A 22,954-nucleotide genomic window follows, 5' to 3' on the forward strand; every position below is an offset into this window, starting at 1 on the left:
CTTTTCATTGCTCTCAAATTGCGATTGAGCATTTGGTAATGCGATGAGAAATGGATGCATTACTATACCTCGAAGCGTGAGAGATCGAATGTGAAACCCTGCCAACGAGCCCAATCGACACCAAAGCCAAACATCCATGGCGCTAAGGTAATGCTCTGTATTTGCTGAGACTAAAAGGGTCCTATCTATTATGAGCTGCTGAAATCTGGCCAGACCATCAAATCGTTTGAAGCGAGAATTGACCAAAAAAAGCCCAGATTTTGCGGCCAGACATGAAACCGTAATATTCCATCATGACAACGCTCGGTCACATGTTGCAATACCTGTTAAAATCTATTTAGAAAGAAGTGGTTGGGAAGTTTTTCCTCACTCACCATAGTCCAGACCCTGCACTGTCCAACTACTATTTGTTTCGATCGATGCAGAACGTTCTCACTTTGGAACATAGCATCCGATATTGGCTTGATTCGATCTTGGCCTTGAAGGATGTGCAGTTCTTTTGGCTCGGAATCCATATGTTGTCAGCAAGATGGGAAAAGGCCAATATTGAATAAATTTATATTGAACAAATGTTTCAAATTGAAAGCTAAAAATATAAAAAAAATCTCCTATTTTTGAGTTAAAAAATATTGAAAGTTTGGCGCTCACAAACCGATCAAAGTAATGCTAAGAGATGAATCATATTTCCACCTTGATGACTTTGTTAAAATTAAGAATTGTTGTATTTGGATTTCAGAGAATACACAGAGAAAATAGATTCGTGTTCACAACCGAATTTGTCGCCAATCGAATTCAGTCGGTTGTATGTACTATCGACTGAATTCGGTTGAAATTACTGAATATATGGTACTCCCAACCGTTTAAAATAATAATTCGGTGATAACGACTAGTAGGATTCTTTTATTTTTGTGAATTGAAATAAAAACAGTTTTTTTTTTCTTTTTTAAATTTATTATAACACACATAGTATATGCTTCAAATACAAATGGTTTATCCGATGCAATTACAAGGGACAATAATTGTACATTGTATATTGTACATATAATAAATGAATTGTTCTTGATGAGATTGACAGGATTAGTAGTTGATTCTACGCTCCATCATTCATTTCAAGATTAGCTTAAAAACATTATATATCAAACTGCTTTTCGGAATTAAAAGTAACATCCTTCGTAGAGAGTTGATAAAAAATCTAAAAGAGAAACACATTCTTACTCAGGACACAAAATTGTAAACATGAAAATGCATCTACAAAATATGTTTATGTATGGATGCAGAAGCATAAATATGATTAAAATTACATTTGAAGATACTGAACTTACCTATGTATTTACTCTGATATATCAAAATATTAATCACCAATTAATTATTTATATTTTTCTATTTTCTGATGTGTTTTGTATTCTAAAATTTTCAATTAATTTTAATTTATTTTATTCTGATGTCAGAAACTCAACACCATTTCATTATTTCTTTCGGTAGAGAACATCGAATTAATTTGTATTGTAATCAATTATTCAGGTTTTTATTACAAACAATTTTATGATTACAACAACCAATAATTTGGATTTGGAGCGAACAATGCTAAATTCAATTCAGTTGTAACTTTCGAATTAGTAAAATAAAATTTAGCAAAGACACATATCGGTTAAAGTGAACAATTTTTCAATTGTTGAAATCATGATTCGATTGCCATTGTGATTTTGCATTTCTAGACATTGAAAATGGGTTGTGTTTATATATTTTTAAGATTAGCAACTAATTTTCGTTTTATCTTATTAAACATTAATATTAATAACCGAATTCCGACCAATCTGTTTTCTGTGTGTAGTCTTCAATGATTGTCTAAAAACAAACGCATCCACAACGTGTTTCTGAAGAACCCATACTTCTTTGAAAATGAGGTTAGTCAAGCTGTGCTCGATATCGCGACATGATAATAGAGGTATTTCTGCCTATGTTAGATGATATTATCAAATGCCCTTCTGTGTTAATTGATTTTCTTTGTTTTTCTTTAACAATTCTTTTGTTGTTTTGTTAAAAACAACACAAGTGAGTTGTGAAAATTAGTCACTGAAAATTTCATTTAATTTAATTGCTAAATATTGTTGCTTTTGCAATACATAATTTGTTAATTAGCCTCTAGTGTAAAAATTTTACAAACAAGTCATGCTAAAAATACATTCTAAAACATATTATCTTTCAATAATTAACAATTTACTGATTCATTTTATAAAGTTAAACGAACAAATGACTAATAATTTTAATTATTACTTAATTACAGCAAAACAAAAAACTCTTGGCAATTTAAAAAGTTGTATAAAAATAAAAATTACAAATTACATGTATTACTATTATTAAATAATAAACTTAGACATTGTAGTGTTTTTTTCTAGACTTAAAGGTCTAAAGGTAAAACCTTGTTTGTTTCTCTAAACACAGTTTTATTATTTCACTAAATCTTAAACATAATTATGTAAATCACTTAATAAACATTAACTTCCAAAACAAACAAAACTTTAACAAACAAATGATGTTAATGATAATAAACACATAATTATTTTATATGGAAAAGTATGAAAAGAAAACAAACTTCTTTAAGTTAAGAAAAAATGTTTTAAAACTTTGATAATTTTCGCCATAAATAATAAAAGCAAGAAACTTCGAACCAAACTCTAAAATGCTCCTCCTACCTACTTCAGTTAAACGCATAATACCCTCAGCAGATTTCGATTACGAACACAGGGATCTTTTAAGAGTCACAAACAAACAACTTCAGATTCAACTATTACTGTTACCGCTGCTGCTCTGTTGTTTGCCGTATTCCTCCATTAACAGTAACAGACAGCCTGACACAAGTGGCAAGAGGAAAGGGACCTTTAGTTAGACATATAGAGTGTATAACAGACAGATATTACATTAAAAATAATGAAAGGAAAGTAAAATAAACAAATACAGATACATGAACAAAATGAAATGAACCAAAAATACAATTACAGTTGTACTTTTAAAATATAAATTCATATATATATAAAGACTTGCTACACTTACAGGAATGATTGGGGGAAAGAAGAGTTTTTCAATTTAGATTTACAAAGAGAAAACGCGAAAAGGATGGCAAGTTGTGGTATAGCCTTGTTGAAACCACATCTCGTCCACATCAATATCAAGTAATGTAGGCAGAAATAACTATATTGTTATGTCTAGCTTTCGGACACGAGTAACAGTCACTTTTTGGCCAGCCTCTTTTCTTAAGAAAAATTATTATATTCCTATAGACCAATGGTCTGTAATAATCTTGGATATCCTGGATATCAATCTTGCAGCTATATGGTGTATGTAGTTTTTATCTTGGTGTCAAATTCCGTTGATGCAGGGTCAACTTTCTCTCTCCCTCTTTATCCTTTCCCATACTTGTAAGATTAACGTGGTTGATAGCAGTGCCAAGAACCTGAATGGATAATTAGTTGTAAAAGAAGATTAGTCGCTAACATCTCCCCTCCGGTGCTATGACACGGGCCAGTTGTAACTATTTTTGTTTAATCATATACGCCATCACTATCCTCTTTATCCCTTCCCCTACTTGTAAGGTTAACCTGATTGGTAGCACTGCCGAGAATCTGAATGACTAATTAGTTATAAAAGAAGATTAGTCGCTAACAACTCCCCTCCAGTGCTAGGACACGGACCGGTTGTAACTATTTTTGTCTAGGCCAGATACGCCGTCTCTGCATGGATAGTCCTCCCTTACGTGCCTACTCGTGTGACCAAAATATGAATCCAAAACCAACAACAAACAGAAGAAAACAGATGATATCGGCGGTATTAGTATTTTTGTCTATAGCCAGGCGGCTCTTCTCTCATTGAATGTCTATACAACTCCATCTTCATTAATCAGGCAATGTCAGAATAATCTGTCAAGGCTAGGTCGTCTATCTGCCATTCCTTTAATTTGGGTTCCTGCGCATAAAGACTTTTATGGCAAAGAACATGCTGACGAGTTGTCGTAGCTGCAAGAACAGGGAAAAAGAGGAAACTATTTTCCATCTTCTCTGCGAATGTCCAGCCCTTAGTGTCAAGAGACGCAGATTCCTGGGAAACTACATATGTATGTACTAACCAGCCTTGGTGAGGTATCTGGGTCTATACTAAATGACCTATTGAGATATCTCACGACAACATTACGTAATTGTCACAACATCAGACAAGTAATGTGGTCTTGTCAAAATGGGGTCCTTTCGACTCTACTTGACAGTCCGCCCGCAGGGAACTACCACGTTAACCAGCCAAATAACAATCCTGTAAACCAAAATCCTCAACAAACACTGAAACGTTGCGAATGCATTTGTTAGTGGGGAATCACATTTGTGTTCCTTGAACATCAAAATCCCCAATTTTGCAGATCAAAGCCATCATGGTTAAAATGAGCTTAGGATGGTATTGTTCGAAGAATCAGACTCCACTTGTTGATGATCAATAATCCCTTCAACGAACTCTATTCGCTGGACATGTTCATTAGGCTTCAGTTATTATGTCAATTGAACATTCTATGTATGGAGATCTTCAGTGAATATACGCTGAGAGCTTTTTGTTCCATGACGCCGAAGTTGTGTTGCTACAGACCAAAATCTGCAACAAACAGTGAAACGTTGTGAATGCATTTGTCATTGGGGAAGCACATGTGAGTTCTTTGATCATGAAATTCGTCAATCTTGAAGATTATCAGAGCCATCAAGGTGAAAATGAGTTTCATCGCTTAGGATGGGATTGATCGAAGAAACTGAATTCATTTATTGATGATCAATATTTCCTTCAACGAACTATATTCGCTGTGCATGGTCATTAGGCTTCCGTTATTGTGTCAACTGAACATTCAATGTATGGTGATCTTCAGTGAATATACGCTGAGAGCTTCTTGTTCCATGACGACGAATTGGTGTTCCTGAACTTTCAGCATATTTCCATAAACACCGCTTCGTAGATCTGTACATAGCATCTTAAATGGATGACGAGTGCTTTTAGCATCACCTATTGATCCAATCTCCCTTAATTTTTCAATTACTCACTTCATCGCTTAGGTTGGCATTGCTCGAAGAATCAGAATCCAGTTGTTGATGATCAAAATCTCCAATGTTGAAGATTATCAAAGCCATCATGGTGAAAATCAGGTTCATCGCTTAGGATGGCATTGCTCGAAGAATCAGAATCCACTTGTTGATGTGATCATCCCTTCAATGGACTCTATTCGCAGTGCATGCTCATTAGGCTTGAGTTATTGTCATAATTGAACTTTCTAATGCAGTTCTTCCCTGAATATATGCTGTAGGGAGTTTTTTGTTCCATGATGCCGAATAGATCTTCAATCTTCCTAAATTTTTCTCTTCATGATACCATCAGACGAACTGCCATATGGAAAGCACTGAGAAGAAAAGGAGTACTCCGGAAAATAATTCGAATCATCAGAGATCTGTACGAGGATGAAGAACTTTCACAACAGGAATATAAGTCAAACATTTCACACAACCGCTGGAATAAAACAAGGATGCCCCCTATCACCCCTGCTATTCACTAAGTGCTGGATGACATCATGAGCGAAATCTGTTCAGAGAGAAGAGGAAACACATGGAGCCTCTCACGCCAACTCGAGGATTTGGATAATGCGGATGATATCTGTCTACTCTCCACAAGATCTCCAACATGCAAGCAAAAGTAGAAGATTTGGAAAGCTTTCATTGATGGACTTGAGACAAACATCAAGAAAACCAAAGATATGAGAATTAACCGATAACATCATGATGCAATGCCAACCAGTTGAATACGGAGAAAACTTCTGCTATCTAAGTAGTACAGTATCGACGAATATTCTGGCCTAACAACATCAGCATCACGGATCTCTGGAACCTTTAAAGCGAGGAACACATAATAACACAAATAAAACGTAGGAAATGGATGTGGATCAGAAATAATTCAGACAGTATACCAAGGATCGTGCTAGAGTGGAACCATCAAGGCTCAAGAAGCCGTGGTCAGCCAAAGAATACATGCAATCTTACATGGAAAGACGCGAAAACAAATGCAACAAATCATGGAACACATATTAACACAAATAAAACATAGTAAATGGAGGTGGATCGGCCATACTTTCAGAAGGAATCCTGACAGTATAACAAGGATGGCGCTAGAGTGGTACCCTCAAGGCTCCAAAATCCTTGGTCAGCCAAAGAATACATGGGGACGCACGATACTCCACGAACTAGTACAGTGCAATCTTACACGGGAAGATGCGAAAACAACTGCAACAAATCGTGTAAGATGGAGATGCTTTGTGCAAGCCATATGCACTCAAGAGGGAAATTCCGAAGACACATGGGAAGACGCGAAAACAACTGCAACAAATCGTGTAAGATGGAGATGCTTTGTGGAAGCCATATGCTCCCAAGAGGGAAATTCCGATCATAGAACGGAAGCAGAGAGAAATGACAATATAAAACTCTCAAGCTTTCTAACAATTTATTGCTCGGTGTTCTTTTTAAAATTATTAAACATTTTCCAAAAACTGTTTGTAACAAGATAAAACAATAAATGTTTGAAGAAATAATACCACATACAGACTCTTTTAAGCCCGCACTCCTCGAGCCAACATAAATTAAAAACTTTTACGCCGGTTTGTTTTTCTTTTAAGCAAATAAACAAACTCTCAAACTAAATTACAGGCAGCCAAATGAAATTTTGCAGCAAAATTTTTAGATAAAATTCATGAAGAATTGAGTGCGGGGCAGGCATGTGTGTTTGAGTTTTGGAATTTTTAAACAAAGAATCTTGGGGATTATTTATTTGTATATTAAAACATGTCTGCAATACGCACACATGTGCCAGCCAAACCAAACAAAATTTTTGATAATAAAACAACTGAGACATTTGATATGAACATAAAGAAATAATGTTTTAAGTAAATCCTGGCAAAAATTTGTATGTTATTTCATTTATTTTACATGAAATAGATGCCTTTGAAAAACCAAAGACAGTTGGTAACTGCAAAGTCTTTGAAAGAAACCACAATATTAAACAAAAAGAAAAAAAAGATTTTTTTGTTCTACCAAATTTATAACAATTTATTAATTAGAAAGAAATGGTAAGAAAGAAAGACAGACAGTTGAAATAAAGGAATGAAAGAACTTTTTAATTTGAAGTAGGTTTAAAGAGGAGAAGTGGCAAAGGGAAATGACCTGCTTACAATCAACTGTTACACATTTTGAACTGTTAACACAAAGATGTTAATTAGGGCGGTTCACTTAATGAGGAAAATATATAGTATGAGTTCAAATGATTTTAAATTTCCCTGTTAAAATAAACTCTCCTACTATACGCATTTTGTAAAAAAGTCACTAACAAAAGCAGCTTCATTGTACTGTTTACACAAAGCTAATAATTAGGGGTATTCACTAAAACAAGTTATAACACTTACATTAATATTTTGTAAAAATATCATATTATCAAGCAACAGCCATCAATTACTATGCAGTTAGTTTAAATTGCTTCTTTACACTTGGTAATTAATCTTTTTTACGAGAATACCCTTATTATACGCACTTTTCAACAATTTCACTTCAGCCCTGGGAGTTTCATTGGAAATGAAACAAGTTATTTTTATTTTTTGTTTGTAAGATTTTCAGTTCTTTGTTTTGCAGTTCTTTTAAATACACACACACGTTTTATTAATTGTCTGTCTGCCTGGCTGTTTGTCCGTCTGTGCGTCTTTGTGTCTCATATTTTTCCTCTTACAACCAAAAATAACAACACCAGCTGTACTCAATGTGTTTGTGTTACTTAAACCATCAACTATGTACATCATCATCATCAGCTACAGCACCTAACAGCCTTCCTCCTTATCCTCCCTTCCACATTTTCATCATTTGTTCTGGCACACATCATAAAATTTTATCATACCCTCAGTATGAACTTAAAACTTTCCTCAGTATTCCTTCATCTTTATGTCGTTTCGTTTCGTTTCTTTTCACTTGCTTTATGTTTTCATTTATTTATTTATTTTTGCTGGATTTCTTACTTTACTCCTCAGTCCATAAATATCAAAATGATTTCTTTTGGTTGGCTTGAACAATTGCTTGCTCGTATTGTGAGTTTTGTGTTCCCTGTTATGAGTAATACAATTGGGATATTCACATGGTCTGCTATTAGTCATATTGTCATAATGTCCTAATATATTATAATAGTTGTTGTTGTGTTTTAAACAAAAAAAAGTATTATTTTATGACAAAACAATAAACATAGTTCAAATAGTGTTATTAGTTTAGAACTTTTTTGTTTGAAACACAATAAAAATTTGTTGATTTTGACCAAATAGTCAAAATCAACAAATTGACCAAATAGTAAACCGTATGAATACCCCAAATATTTCGTTTTTTGTTTCTGCGTGTGTATAAATCTTTCATAATTTTTCTGTATAATAATTTTGTGTCACTTTTTTTGTTAAGGGGGCATTTATTCCCCATTCTTTTGTGAATTTGTAATAAAGCCATTGATTGTTGCATATAGATACATACAATTGGTGTTAAATAAACTGATGAAGGCTAATTGAAGTGACTACACAAAAAATTATAGATATTTATGATTCAGTTGGGTTTTTAAGTGATTTTGAAAGATGTTAAGTATATGGTAGAATTGTCATTTGTTATAGCAATTAAAGGAAATTCAAAAAATTCACAATTTAATCTTTGAAGTTTAATTAACATTTACTAGGAGCGATTCAAATTTAGAGGATGTTGGGCAAATTTAAATTTTTTTTGCAAATTTTCTGTTATTTTTGCACAGTTTAAAAAAAAACAAGTAAGAAAGTATGGTCGGTCAAGCCCGACCATATAATACCCTACACTAAGTAAAAAAGTAAAAACATTTTTCTTTTAAAATTTCAATAATTTGTACTTTTGAGTGATTTATATGGGGGCTATGACTAATTATGGACCGATCACCATGAAATTAGGTCGTGTGATTTGTGTCTATATGAAAGTTTACTACGTTGAATTTTGTGAGTATATCAACATTTTTAAGCGATTTATGCACGTTAAAGTGATTTTCGGAAGCGGGTCTATATGGGAGCTATGACTAATTATGGACCGCTCGTAACAAAATTTGGTGACATGAATTTTGTATATATAAAACTTATTTGGAGCGCAATTTCTGGAGATACATTTATAAATTAAACATTTATGACCGATAAAGTCCAATTTCGGAAGGACATTTGTATGGGGGCTAGGTGAAATAATGGACCGATTTCAGCCAGTTTCAATAGGCTTGGTCCTTGGGCCGAAAAAATAATATGTACCAAAATTTGATAGAAATATCTTCAAAATTGCGACCTGTACTCTGTACTCTTTACATGGACAGCCAGCCAGCCGACCAGACGGACGGACGGACATCGTTTAATCGACTCAGAAGTGATTCTAAGTCGATCGGCATACTTTAAGGTGGGTGTTAGACTAATATTTTTGGGCGTTACAAACATCTGCACAAACGCATAATACCCTCCCCACTATGGTGGTGCAGGGTATAACTATTGAATAATTTAAATATCTAGAAGGGGGAAAAAATTAAAATATGAGGTCAAATGTCTAACTTGGTTAATTCTAGCTGTTTTCAAAAATGAATTGATCGATTTTAATGAAATCAAAGAAACATATAATCTGAAGTACAGGCTCCACCCCCCAAAACCGAAATATTTTAATATAAAAAAATGAAAAAAGAAAAATGTGAAATAAATTTTACTTTATTTACCCCTCAAATGGTTGACCTAGATCCTTGCCTGCTGAAGTATGTATAAGCATGGCGTTTTCATAGAAATTTAACCCTTTAAATTATGTGGGGTCAAAAGTAGCCCATTGTTTTAAAACGTTTAAAACCACTGACTGATTGAAATGTTTTTAAAGAAAAAAAACATTTAAAATTAATTTTATTTAGCTTTAGTTCCTTTTGGTCCCAAATCCTTTCAATGAATATCACTGAATTGTCTGTATTTATTTGAGAAGTTTAATTTTATGTTTCCAGACCTGAAAAATTGGGTCAAATGAACAGGTCATCACTGAAACAAACCCCTAATAAGCAGAATATGGCTTTAATTACCATTTCTAAAATAGTATTAGAAATACTACTTTTTTAATAGTGTGCACAATTATTTATTTCATAATATTCTATTAATGTTTGTTACTATAAGTCATATAACAGGCCTTAATTAGAACTTTTAAAATAGTAGTAGAAATACTACTTTTTTTTAAAGTGTAAAATTGTTTATATCATAAAATTATATTTATTTTTGTTACTATAAGTCATATAACAGGCTTTAATTCAAATTGTTTAAATAGTAGTAGGATACTACTTTTTTTAAAGAGTGTTAATTTTTATTAAAATTATCTTATATTTTTGTTGTTGTTAATTTAAAATAGTTCAAAAACTTATATTTAAGCCTATTTTATAATTTTTTTACAAGAAGTAAAAATACTACTTTAATTAGTATTTTTAAAATAGTAGTAGAAATACTATTATTTTTAAAAGTCTGCAAAATTGTTTATTTCATAAAATTCTATTTATTTTTGTTACTATAAATAAGTCATATAACAGACTTAAATTAAAATTTTTTAAAAACTACTTTTTTTACTTGTGTTAACTTAAAAATTTTCATTAAATTTAAGTTTTTGTTATTATTAAAAAAATAATTTAAAATAGGTCAAAAACTTATATTAAGCCTATTTTATTACATTTTTTTAAAAAGTAGTAAAAAAACTACTTTTTTAAAAGAATGCAAAATGGTTTATTTCATAATATTCAATTTATTTTTGATACTATAAGTCATAAACAGGCTTTAATTAAAATTGTTAAAATAGCAGCAGGATACTACTTTTTTAAAAGTGTGTCTATTTGATAATTTTTCATTAAATTTAACTTAGATTTTAGTTATTATTTAAGAAATAATTTAAAATAATTCAAAAACTTATTTTTAAGTCTGTTTTATTTAATTTTTTGGAAAAGTAGTAAAAATAATACTTTTTTCAAAGTGTATAAAAAAAGATATTTCTTTGAATTTGAGTTATTTTTATTATTATAAATAATATATACGCTTTAGTTTACATTTTTTAAATAGTAGTAGAAATACTACTTTTTGAAAAGTACGAATAATAATATATTCTTGTTAAATTTAACTAGGATATTATTTTATTATTTAAGTAATAATTCAAAATATTTAAAAAAATATTTTAAAGGCTATTAATTAAACATTTAAAAATAGTAGTAGAAATACTATATTTTAAAAATTAGACAAATGTAACATTTTATCAAATTCTGTTATTATAAGTAATAAAACAGCTTTTAATTAAAGTTTTAAAAATAGTAGTAAAAATACTACTTTTTTAAAAAGTTTACAAAATGGTAAATTTTATTAAAATTTTCTTAATTTTGTATTATTTTTGGTAATACTGTAGAAATTTAAATATAATTGTGTTTAATTTAAATTTATTAAATAGTAGTAGAAATATTACATTTTTAAAAATTTTGCAAAATAGTTAATTTCATTGAATTATGTATTAATTCACTTATTAAATGTTATAAAACAGCTTTTTATTAACATTTGAAAAATAGTAGTAGAAATACTACCTTTTTAAAATTATGAAAAATTGGATATTTTATTAAATTTAACTCATTTTTGTATTGTTATAAGTAATATTTTCAAAATTTAAATAAATGCCGGTATTTTTTAAGTTTGTAAAATATGTAGTAGAAAATACTACTTTTTTAAAAGTGTGTAAATAGTAAATTTCATTGAATTCTACTTCTTTTATTGTTTTTGCAAGTAATTGGTTTTAGTTGAATTTAAAAAATAGTAGTAGAAATACTACTTTTTAGAAGTCTGAGAGTTAATAGTATTCAAAAATTTTCCCAACACATTTGTTAATAATTTTTTAGCATAATCACAAAATTACTTGCTGTCTTTGCGATTTAAAAAACCATTTAGCATTTTCAAAATCTGTTCATGTTTGCATGTTATAAACAATTTTCAAATTTTATTGAGTGTGTAGAGGCAAACAAAAAAGAAACTATTTTAAAATAATTTTCTAAACGCCAGACCCTTGAGGGTTACTTATTTTGTTGTTTGCTATTGTTAATGTTGATTTTTTGTTCACTTCATTTTAAACGAGAGCGAGAGACCGACCACCTGTCAAAAGTCAATTTCCGGTACTTTTCTCTTCATAGCCTTCCCTTCCTCCAACAAAACAATTGCAATTACATTAAAGTTTGTCTGTTGGAAATTTAGTATAAAAAAAGGAAATCCAGAAAAAAAAGTTTTCTACTATGAATTTTTTTGAGCTTCGCAGTAAATCTTGTTTTAACAACTTTTGCAATTAAATGATCATTACATGCAGCAGTTTTTTTTTTAGATTTTATTGGGTTTCCCTGTTGTTTTCAAGCATTTGCAATCAGCGCGCTAAAAAACACATGACGTTATTTTTTGTGCAGTTGGTTTTTTGTTTGTATTTTATTTTACTTTTGCTTCATTTCTAAAACTACTCAATAATGTTTTTTGCCCTTTTCGCCAGTCGTATTGAAACGCTTACAACTGAAAGCAGTAAAAAAGTAATAAAAAATTTTAAAAAAGTTGTAAAAAATGTGTGCAGTTTTGTTGTTGTTGTGCAGAGTGCAAAAAAACTAAACCAAAAACAAAATCATCATCATAAAATCACCAGGGGGAAAAAGTATTAAATTTGTTCTAAAGATTGAGAACGATTTGCAACGAATTTAAAGAACTCTAATTTGATAACGCTGTCGCTCAAGTTAAAGCAATGGTCGGCTCTCGTAGACAGCAGAAGACGAAGGCAATCAATCGATTATTCGCAAGACAACGAAATGAATGTCCTTGAAATTTCAAAGAGAGAGAGAGACTTTGGCTTTATGAGCCTTGTCTAATACAAAATGTAGTACTTTTTGAATAACATTTTTTTTGGAAAACTTTGTATTTGTAGGGTGTCTTGTGGAAAAAACTGTAAAAATAGTCTGTTATAATGCGAAAAAAACAACGTAAATTAATGAAAAATGCTGTCATGGTTGATTTGTCGGTTACATTGAGTTTATTGCAAATTGCACGTCTTAATGATGGAAAATCTACACAAAAAGCATAAAATATAATAAAAATGTTTGAAAAAAAGTATTAAAAATAAAATTCAGCCATTAGTATTACAAAATGTTTACAATGTAAAATTAAATGAATTTTCCACAACAAAACAGGGTTACGCAATAATGGGAATATGTAATGAAGGCTAAATTATAATGAACATTGAAAATTAAACACTATTTACTGCATTTTTTTACTACTATTTTTGAAAACTTAAATTGAAGGCAATTTTGTTACATGTAATAACATGAAAATTAAAAAAATTAGTTTTTCTACTACTATTTTTAAAATTTAAATTAAAGGCGGTTTCTTGGTTGTTATAACAAAAATTAAGTAGATTTCAGTGAAATTTTGTATTTAGCACACTTTTAAAAAGGTACTAATTCTACTACTATTTCAAAATTTTAATTAAAATAATATTTTGCTAAATTTTTAGCTTTAATACTTTTTGTTCCTTGAATATTGAGCAAAAATACAATTCAGTGCTTGTTTTATACTATTTTTTAAAAAAGTACTTAAAAAAGTACTATTTTTAAAATTGAAATTAAATAAAAATTTTAATAAACTGTGGGAAATTTTAAAATTGAATGTTTGTTATTCAAAGAAAATTAAATGATTACCAGCCTTTTACATACTTTAGAAAAAGTAGTATTTCTAATACTATTTTTAAAATTTATATTAAAGACTGTTTTGTTACATATAATAAGAAAAATAATGGAATTCCATAAAATTTTAAATTTGTCATACATTTGAAAAAAGTAGTATTTCTACTACTATTTTTAAAACTGAAAGTAACGGCTGTTCTCTTATATATAATATAATTTAAGTAAATTGTTGTAGTTAACACACTTGTAAAAATTTCATATTTCTACTACTATTTTAAAAATCTCAATTGGAAGCATATTTTGCGAAATTTTAAGCTTTAATAGTTATTGTTCATTAAAAATTAAATAAAATGCTAATTTTAGTGCCTGTTTTACACTATATTAAAAGAGTAGTATTTCTACTACTATTTTTAAAATGTAAATTAATAACATATTTTGGGAAATTTTAAGCCTTAAACTTATAGATTATTGGAAATTAATCAAAACTACATTTTAGTGCCTGTTTTACACTATTTAAAAAAGTAGTATTTCAACTACTATTTTTAAAGTTTTAATTAAAATAAATTTTTAATGAACATTTTAGAATTCAATGCTTTATTTTATATTCAATGAAAATTAAACAAAATTATGATTAACAGCATTTTACATACCTACTTTAAAAAAGTAGTATTTCTGCTACTATTTAACAAATCTAAATTAAAAGCATATTTTAGGAAATATATATTTTAGGAAATATATTTCTTACCATTTTTACACAATTTTAAAAAAGTAGTATTTCTACTACTATTTTCCAAATTAAAATTAACAGCTAATTTTAGTAAACTGCAGGAAATTTTAAAACTTTATGTTTATTATTCAATGAAAACTAAACTAAAGCGCGACTAAATGCCTTTTGCATACTTTAAAAAGGTAGTTTTCTACTACTATTTTGAAAATTTTAATTACACTCTGTTTTTTTTACTTATAATAACAAAAATAAGCGGAGTTCCATTAAATTTAACATTTTTCATACGTTTTAAAAATGTAGTATTTCTACTACTATTTCAATTAAAGGCTGCTTATTACGTCTAATAGGAAAAAAATAAGTTTACTTGAAAGAAATTTTGTATTTAACATAATTATAAAAAAGTACTTTTTCTACTACTATTTTCAAAATTTAAAATGAAAAATGTATTTTTGGAAATATTGTATTTTAATTGATATTGTTTAATGAAAATGGAAGTAAACTAGTTTGAACTACATTTTACTTACTTTGAAAAAAGTAGTATTTTTACTACTACATACATATTTTTAAAATTAAAATTTTTCTCTTCTTAAGAAGTTATTTTTTTTTCCAACATATTTCTTGTCTGAAATTTTGTCTTCAATTAGAAAAACAACTTGTTTACAGAGGCCCTTATTTCATATTTATTTATCTAAACAAATCTAATCTTATTTTCCGCTAAAAATAATTTCCCCCAAAATCAAACTTATGTAATTTACTGCCACTTCAAAGCAAAAATATGTCTATAATGTCCTTTATTAACTGCTGCTGATGTCCTTTTTGTTGTTTTTGGGAGAACATTTTATTTATGAATTTCTTTAGAAATTTTCATTAAAACACAAGCCTCCTTTTGTATTCGTTTTAATTTTGGTGTTCTTTTGATTTTGTTTGTCGTGTTTTTCGTTAATTCACTTGAATAATTTTTCGTAGTATTTTTTTTTTTAATTTTAATCAACCGCCAACACTACTAAGAGCCACACACAGACATTACATCAACATCAGCAGCTGCGTTATTAAAAACACTCAGGTGGCAAGGATGTCACATTAAACTGTCACACAAAGCCATTGAAGTGTGAATGAAAACGAAGATGGTTGGAGGAGGGTAGAAATGTGAAGATTATTGGGAGTTTTATTTGGGATTAAAACGATTAAAATCTTTATCAAAACAGATCCTATAAGTCTTACTGGAAAGAAAGTTGAACGGACTTGCACCAAACTTAAGATATTCAGTTAGATCCCATTCGTAAAATTGGTGTGATTCATTAAAGTCAAAAAGAGTATTACTAGTTATTGGGACTGGCTAGAAACTGACTACTTATACTGCTGACCTTCAAACAAAGTGGTTAACCGTCTCACTTCTACCGTTGCTTGATATAAATTTGTAATCCTAATGTGAGACTACAAGGGACAAAATAATGAAAATCTGAGCAGTGATCGGCAAAACCTAGTTAACGAGCCGTTTTTGGTCAAAAATGTCATGTCGAAAGTCAACTTTCTACTGTACTCTACGCTACTCTTCTAGAATATAACGAACTGGTTCATGACTCAAAAAGTGGTGCGTGAACCCATTTAACAAGCAGACGTACTAAAAACATATTGTTACGTTTTAACCTTTTCAAAACGTTTGTTTATTTCTTTTAAATAAACCGGATACTTTTGATTGCAAATTAAAGCCGTTTAGTAGTTGGAAAATTGTAACAACTCTTTATTCAAAATGTACAACAACAGAATTAAATAGTCACTCAATGTTTTATTTTATACACGTTTATAAATTCTCAGAAATACAGACACACTTTATAATGTACCCGAATTCAATTGAAAAACACAGCACACTCAGTTGATGTTTGTTCAAAAAGCGTCTCTGATAAACTCACTCACGACTGCAACCCATGCCACTATTTATAACACTGCCATCTGCATTCTAGATTGTTCTTTAACTGTACTTTCTACAATGTTCTTTAACTGAATATTCGAATTCGAATATACGGTCGCAGCAAACAGCGTTGCCAACTTACGATCAATGGTCAACTGACAGCTTTTATTCAATGTTAATAATGCCCACAGATATGTTACAGTTTGCTATTACAGTACTGTTATTTGAAAGCATTAGGCTACTTTTAAATCAGCCGTTAAAATCGTTATATTTGAATTCAAGTACAATTTCGTAACAATATGTTTGAGACCTATTAAAGAAAGCATGAAGCGGTGGTCGGCAAAACCTAGTTAACGTTCCATTTTTGAACCAACAATTACCTCTGTCTGAAACAAAATTGGCGAATCAATTTCCTTCTTCAGGCAGACGTTCTAAAAACATACATTTGGGACTGACTAAAGAAAGGCTAAAGCAGTGGTCGGCAAAATATAGTGAACGTGCTGTTTTTGTTCAATGTTTTTAACAAAAGTCTACATTTTTGAACACAAATCAAACTAAAGTGGTCTCTTCTACAAGCAGACGATCTAAAAACATATTTCCGAGACTGGCTGGAGAAGGTCTAAAGCAGTGATCGGCAAAACCTAGAAACAGTAACTTTGTTGATCCAAAAGTTTAATAAAATAGTACAACTATTCCAGAATATCATGTCCCGGTTCATGACTCGCACACACGTTGAAATTTTCACATTTCAACTTCCAGGTCAAAGGTCAACCTTTTAAATATTTCGGATTTTTTCACGAAAATATAAAGAAATATTTGGTTTAACAGATTTTGGTGCATTTAAAATAAATATTTGTGAGTTATGAATCGGTTTTAACGAAAATAAATTTATATTTTTGGCATCAAATGCATTAGGGACACTTCGGAAAATAGTTTTAAGTTATTAATATTTGTTAAACCTTTGTGAAATTTCACATTCTATTGCTTTGAGTTTACGGGGAATTTGCAAAGCCATTTATTTGTTTTTTATTCAATTATTTTATGATCGTCACATGAGTGTTTTAAATCTCAAATTCCAAGAATTGAATTTTATTAAATTTACAATAAATAGAACAAAAACTCCAACACCAATCTAATGATGACACACACATAAAGTATCGTTGACTAAGTGTCTGCCAGTAAGGCTCAAATTACAGTACTTTTTTGTAGGTTTCGTAGAACAGAGCCATACAAACCTCAACATATCGTCACATGCACTCACTACCCAGCAGTTCTAAAATTACTTTTCATTGCTGTCTAATGACTTTGCTGACTATATAATTTATATATTTTTGGCTCATTTGGGTTTTTCAATGTAAAGTGAAGTCAATTAGTTACTTTATACATTTCACGTTATCTAGTGTGAGGTCACTTTAGTGTCTCTAAGTAATCTAGGAAGTAGTGACTCCAAACTTTTTGTACTGCACTATAGAAAAGTACTTATTTTACCAACCAGAGCTATACCAGAGATTAGCTATTTTTTTTGTAATTCGGATTTTAGTCCTAGCATTTAGGACACGGTGGTGATAAAGTATTTTTTTTTTTAAACACAATCTTCGAAGCTTTTTGCTTGTCTGCAGATACATCCAGAGTCTCTGGCGGGATTCGAACCCGCAACCCTCAGATTAATAGTTCAGCACACTATCGACTGGTCTACCAGTGTGACCTTAACTTATAGCTAAAATGACTAGATCGGGATTAGTCACCCAGAACTGCTGGTATATAAAAACAACATATTCAAGGTGAAATATTTGGAAAGTTTATCATATACATTATATGTATGTATGTATTTTTTGTAGAATCTATATTTAAACAGGTGTCACTATCAAGTTAAACTGTTGAGATTTGTATATAGGTATACATAGAGAATTTATTTGTTTTCGCTTAGTTGGAGGAGCTTACAAACAAATTTAATTAAAAAGTAAATGTGTCAGGTTTAACTTTAAGACTATTATGAAAGACAGACGAACTTTTAAGCGTCTGACTGACTGACCTTGTGCTAAGCAGACAACATAACCTTGAACTTTAAGGCAATTTTCAAAGATGAAAACAACAATTTAAATTGATATTGGTTTTTTAATGTTTCTGAAGATCTATATTGTTTGGTCATGGGGTGTTAAAAATGTCAATTATTTTCGCCACTTGTTTGAAAAATTTTTTTTTAGATGTCCACAGCATTTATTAAAAAAATTTGAGAGTATTAACAAAAGGACAATTGAAATTGAGGAAAATAAATTATAAAAATTTCAAAATAATGAAAATTTAAGAAAATAAACATAGAATTTGTTATATAATGATTTTTACGTTGTTTATCTCATGCAAAAAAATAATTTTGTCGAGGTTTTAAAGTTTTAAGTATTTAGATTCTTCAAATTGGCAATGTTTAAATATTTTACATGGTGTAAATCATTTCTATTCTGTGTATTTTATGGGATTTTAGTAATTATTTACAGGAAAATTACTTTTTTAACTATTTTTACATTGTTTACATAGTTTACATCATGTAAACAATTGCCATTTTCTTTTGTTTATCAGATTTGTGTAATTAAAGTCTAAAAATAGACTTAATGAACTATTTTTGCACATTGTTTACATAGTTTACATCACATAGTTTACAAACAATTTGTATTTTGTTTAGTATCATGGATTTGTGTGATTAATTTCTATAAACTGGCTTAGTTATCTGTTTTTTATATTCTTTTACATATTTTACATGATGTAAACAATATAAACTTTGTATTGTTCAAGAGATTTCAGTAATGAAATTTAGCAAATTAACTTAGTTAACCATTTTTACATGGTATACAAATTTTACATCATGTTAACAATTGTTATTTTCTTTTGTTTAGTTGTGTAGTTTTGTTGAGTAATTTAATTGTAAGAAATAAAAAAAATTGTATTTTTTACATTCTCTACATATTTTACATTATGTAAACAATTGTTGTTTTCTTTTTTTTATAGGAATTGAGTAAATTAATTGCAAAAAATTCAAAATTTTCGTATTTTTTACATGGTTTACATATTTTACATTATGTAAACAATTATCATTTCCTTGTATTCAAAGGATTTGTGTAATTACATTCTGCAAATTGACTTAGTTAACTATTGTTTTACATTTTTTACATATTTTACATTATGTAAACAATTGATGTTTTCTTTTGTTTATAGTAATTGAGTAAATTAATTGTAAAAAAATCAAAATTTTTGTATTTTTTACATGGTTTACATATTTTACATTATGTAAACAATTGTATTAAAATTTTACTTAGTTAACTATTTTTTTACATTGTCTACATATTTTACGTCATGTAAACAATTGGTATTTTGTATTTTTCGTGGGATTGGAGTCATTAAATTCTGAAAATTTGCTTAGTTAATTAATTTTTTGCATTGTTTACCTATTTTACATTATGTAAACAATTGATATTTTCTTATGTTTATTAGATTTGAGTAACTAAATTATGTAAACTGACTTAGTTATCTAGTTTTTACATTGTTTACATATTTTCCTGCAATTCTGAAAATTTGTTTCAATCAAAATTTATATTTTTGAAAATTGAGGTAGATAATTGTTTACATATTTTACATGATGTAAACAATTAAATTTTGTATTTATCGTGGGATTAGAGTCATTAAATTCTGAAAATTTACTTAGTTATTTATTTTTTACATTGTTTACATATTTTACATTATGTAAACAAATGTTATTTTATGGTGTTCGTGGGATTAAAGTCATTACATTTTTAAAATTGACAAAGCTAATTACTTTTTGACATTGCTTACATATTTTACATTGGGTAAACAATTGATATATTCTTATGTATATTAGTTTGAATGGATTAAAATTGTGCAAACTGACTTAGCTAACTATTTTTACATTGTTTACATATTTTACACAATGTAAACAATTGCTATTTTCTGTTGTTCATTTGATTTTAGTAATAAAATTTAGCCTTATTGACTTAACTTAACATTTTTAACATTGTTTACAAATTGATATGGTGTAAACAATTGCTATTTCATGTTGTTCTTGGAAATTCAGTAATTAATTAGTAGTTAAGTTTTAATTAATTGTTTACATAATTTACATTATGTAAACAATTGCTAATTTCTCGTATGCATTACGTCTAAGTAATTCAAATGTAATAATTAAACAGTTTTTTAATTTTTACATTGATTACATATTTTACATCACGTAAACAATTAATTATTTAGATTTAAGTAATTCAATTGTAAACAAATTTAAACAATTTTCTATTTTTGACATTGTTTACATATTATACTTTAGGTAAACAATGTTTTTCTTTAACTATTTACTTTTCTTTGAGTAAATTTAAATTTTTTTCGAGTAAATCATTGAATATGTGTGATATTTACATTGTTTACATTATTTACATTACATAATTTTGTATTATAAACTTAAATCAAAAATATAAAATTATGAAATACTTTTATTAACTTAAACATTTTTCGACATTGTTTACATTATTTACCTTAGGTATAAAACTCCTTTTTTAACCGTTTCCTTGGCAATTTTTGCAGTATTTTTACTAATTACATTTTTAAACCCTTTAATTTAGGCAACATTTTTATAATAATTATAAAAATCTTTGTGGTTTTCTTGGTTTCTTATATTTTTTTGTTGTTAGAAATTAACTAATTTTCTCTGTTTTTTTTTTCATTCATTTGCAGGTTACGCAAAAGATATTTCTGGAGTTGAAAGAGGTATGTATGTAAAGTGTTTAGTTTATTTTGCCACGCTTTTTTGTAATAACTTTAACTCATTATCATAATGTTAAACTACATTATTAAAGTACTTAAACATTGCTTGTTTTTTGGAAAAAAAATATAAAAAAAAATTCAAAAGAAAATTACAACAGCGTTGCAACTGAAACTCATTTGAAATGTTTTTAGCTCTCTGGGTATGAAAAACAAAGCAAACATTAAGTAAATGATTAAAAGTAATGGAAGTAGGAACTTGAAAAAAAGGAAAAAGGGATGAAATACTAAAATAAAAAAAAAACTGATAAAAATCAACAAAGTAAGTAAACCACACTTTAGAGCAAAACAAAAAAAAAATATGATAAAAAATAAATTTGTATGTAAAACCAGTAGCGCCATCATGTAAAATAATGAAAAAAGAAATGAAATTTTTAAATCCACAATTGGCAAAAGGATAAAGACCTTTTATAAACGTTCACACAACTCCACACACAGCTGAGTCACATGAAAATGATGATGGTTTATGGCAATTGTATGTACTAGTATAAATATAGTATAGAACGGCAGGGAGCAGAGCGTAGCGAAAGGACAAATAGCTGTGGCTCCTCGCCGACTGACTGACTGGTTGTTTGGTTGCTGTGGCATGTGTTTTTTCAAAAAAAAAACTTTTAGTAATAGAACATATAAACAAATTTACAACAAAAAAAATATCGCTTTTCGTATACACAACGAAATAAAACAATTTTCATATATTTGTAAAAAATTCAGTATTTGAAATTGCTGCTGCATTCTTTAATTTCACTGTTACAAACTCTCCTCGCATTTAGTAAAATTTCCCTAAAGGCCAATCTATAATACGGGCAAACTTTAAAACAGGAGAAAAAAAAACAAATATGGCAGATAACAAAATGTATACTACCCTGCATAACTCCGCTCCACATTTAAGAGTTTATTGTTTTAAAAGCATAAAATACAATTTTACAAGTTAATCATTAACTGCAACAAGCCCCGACTGTTTCTACAATTTGGATCAAATGAATAAATGTCCTACAGTTTATCCCAATATTCTTCAAATTTCAATTTTGTAAAATAGTAGTAGAAAAAATAAAATTATTTAAATGTATGTTAAACAGTAAATTTAATCCAGATCTACTTATTCTTTGTTTTATAAGTTATTTACAGCATTTAATTAAAATTTTTAAAATAGTAGTAGAAATACTACATTTTTTAAAAAGTCTGTAATAGACTTAAATTAGCTGATTTCATTGAAAATTAAGGATTAAAGCTCAAAATTTCACTACTATTTTTAATATAAAAATGGTAGTAGAAATACTACTCTTTTTAAACGGGTGAAAAATAATAAATTTTATATTATTCTACTTATATTTTGTTATTAAAAGCAATATTACAAAGTTTAATTTGAATTTTGAAAATAGTAGTAGAAATACTAAATTTTTTAGAAGAAAGTAAAAGAAAAAAAATATTTTTTTTTTCATTTTTATTGATCAACATTTTAGAAAGTTTACCAAAATAGACTTTTAATTTATATTTTCAAAATAGTAGTAGAAATACTACTTTTTTAAATGTGTGTGAAATAGTAAATTTTAATGAATTTGGCATATTTATGGTTACTGTAAGTAAGAAACAGCCTTTTATTTAAATTTTTTAAATTGTAGTAAAAATACTACTTTTTGAAAATTGTGTAAAAAGCAACTAATGTGTTTTTGATTAATTTTCATTAAGTAATAAGGACTAAAGTTCAAAATTTGCTTCAGTTTACC

General features: G+C 28.7%; 1 protein-coding gene across 2 annotated transcripts in view; it reads left to right on the plus strand.

Annotated features, from left to right (window-relative positions):
* kuz (zinc-dependent metalloprotease kuz) overlaps window positions 1-22,954 on the plus strand; it is a 316,592-nt gene that overhangs the window by 39,887 nt on the left and 253,751 nt on the right. For both annotated transcript variants that reach the window (XM_065502406.1, XM_065502405.1), the window contains exon 3: window positions 21,144-21,176. In XM_065502406.1, the coding sequence (XP_065358478.1) occupies window positions 21,144-21,176 (33 nt within the window). The remainder of the gene's footprint in view (window positions 1-21,143; window positions 21,177-22,954) is intronic.

Source organism: Calliphora vicina, chromosome 2, assembly GCF_958450345.1.
Source record: "Calliphora vicina chromosome 2, idCalVici1.1, whole genome shotgun sequence".
NCBI classification, from domain to species: domain Eukaryota; kingdom Metazoa; phylum Arthropoda; class Insecta; order Diptera; family Calliphoridae; genus Calliphora; species Calliphora vicina.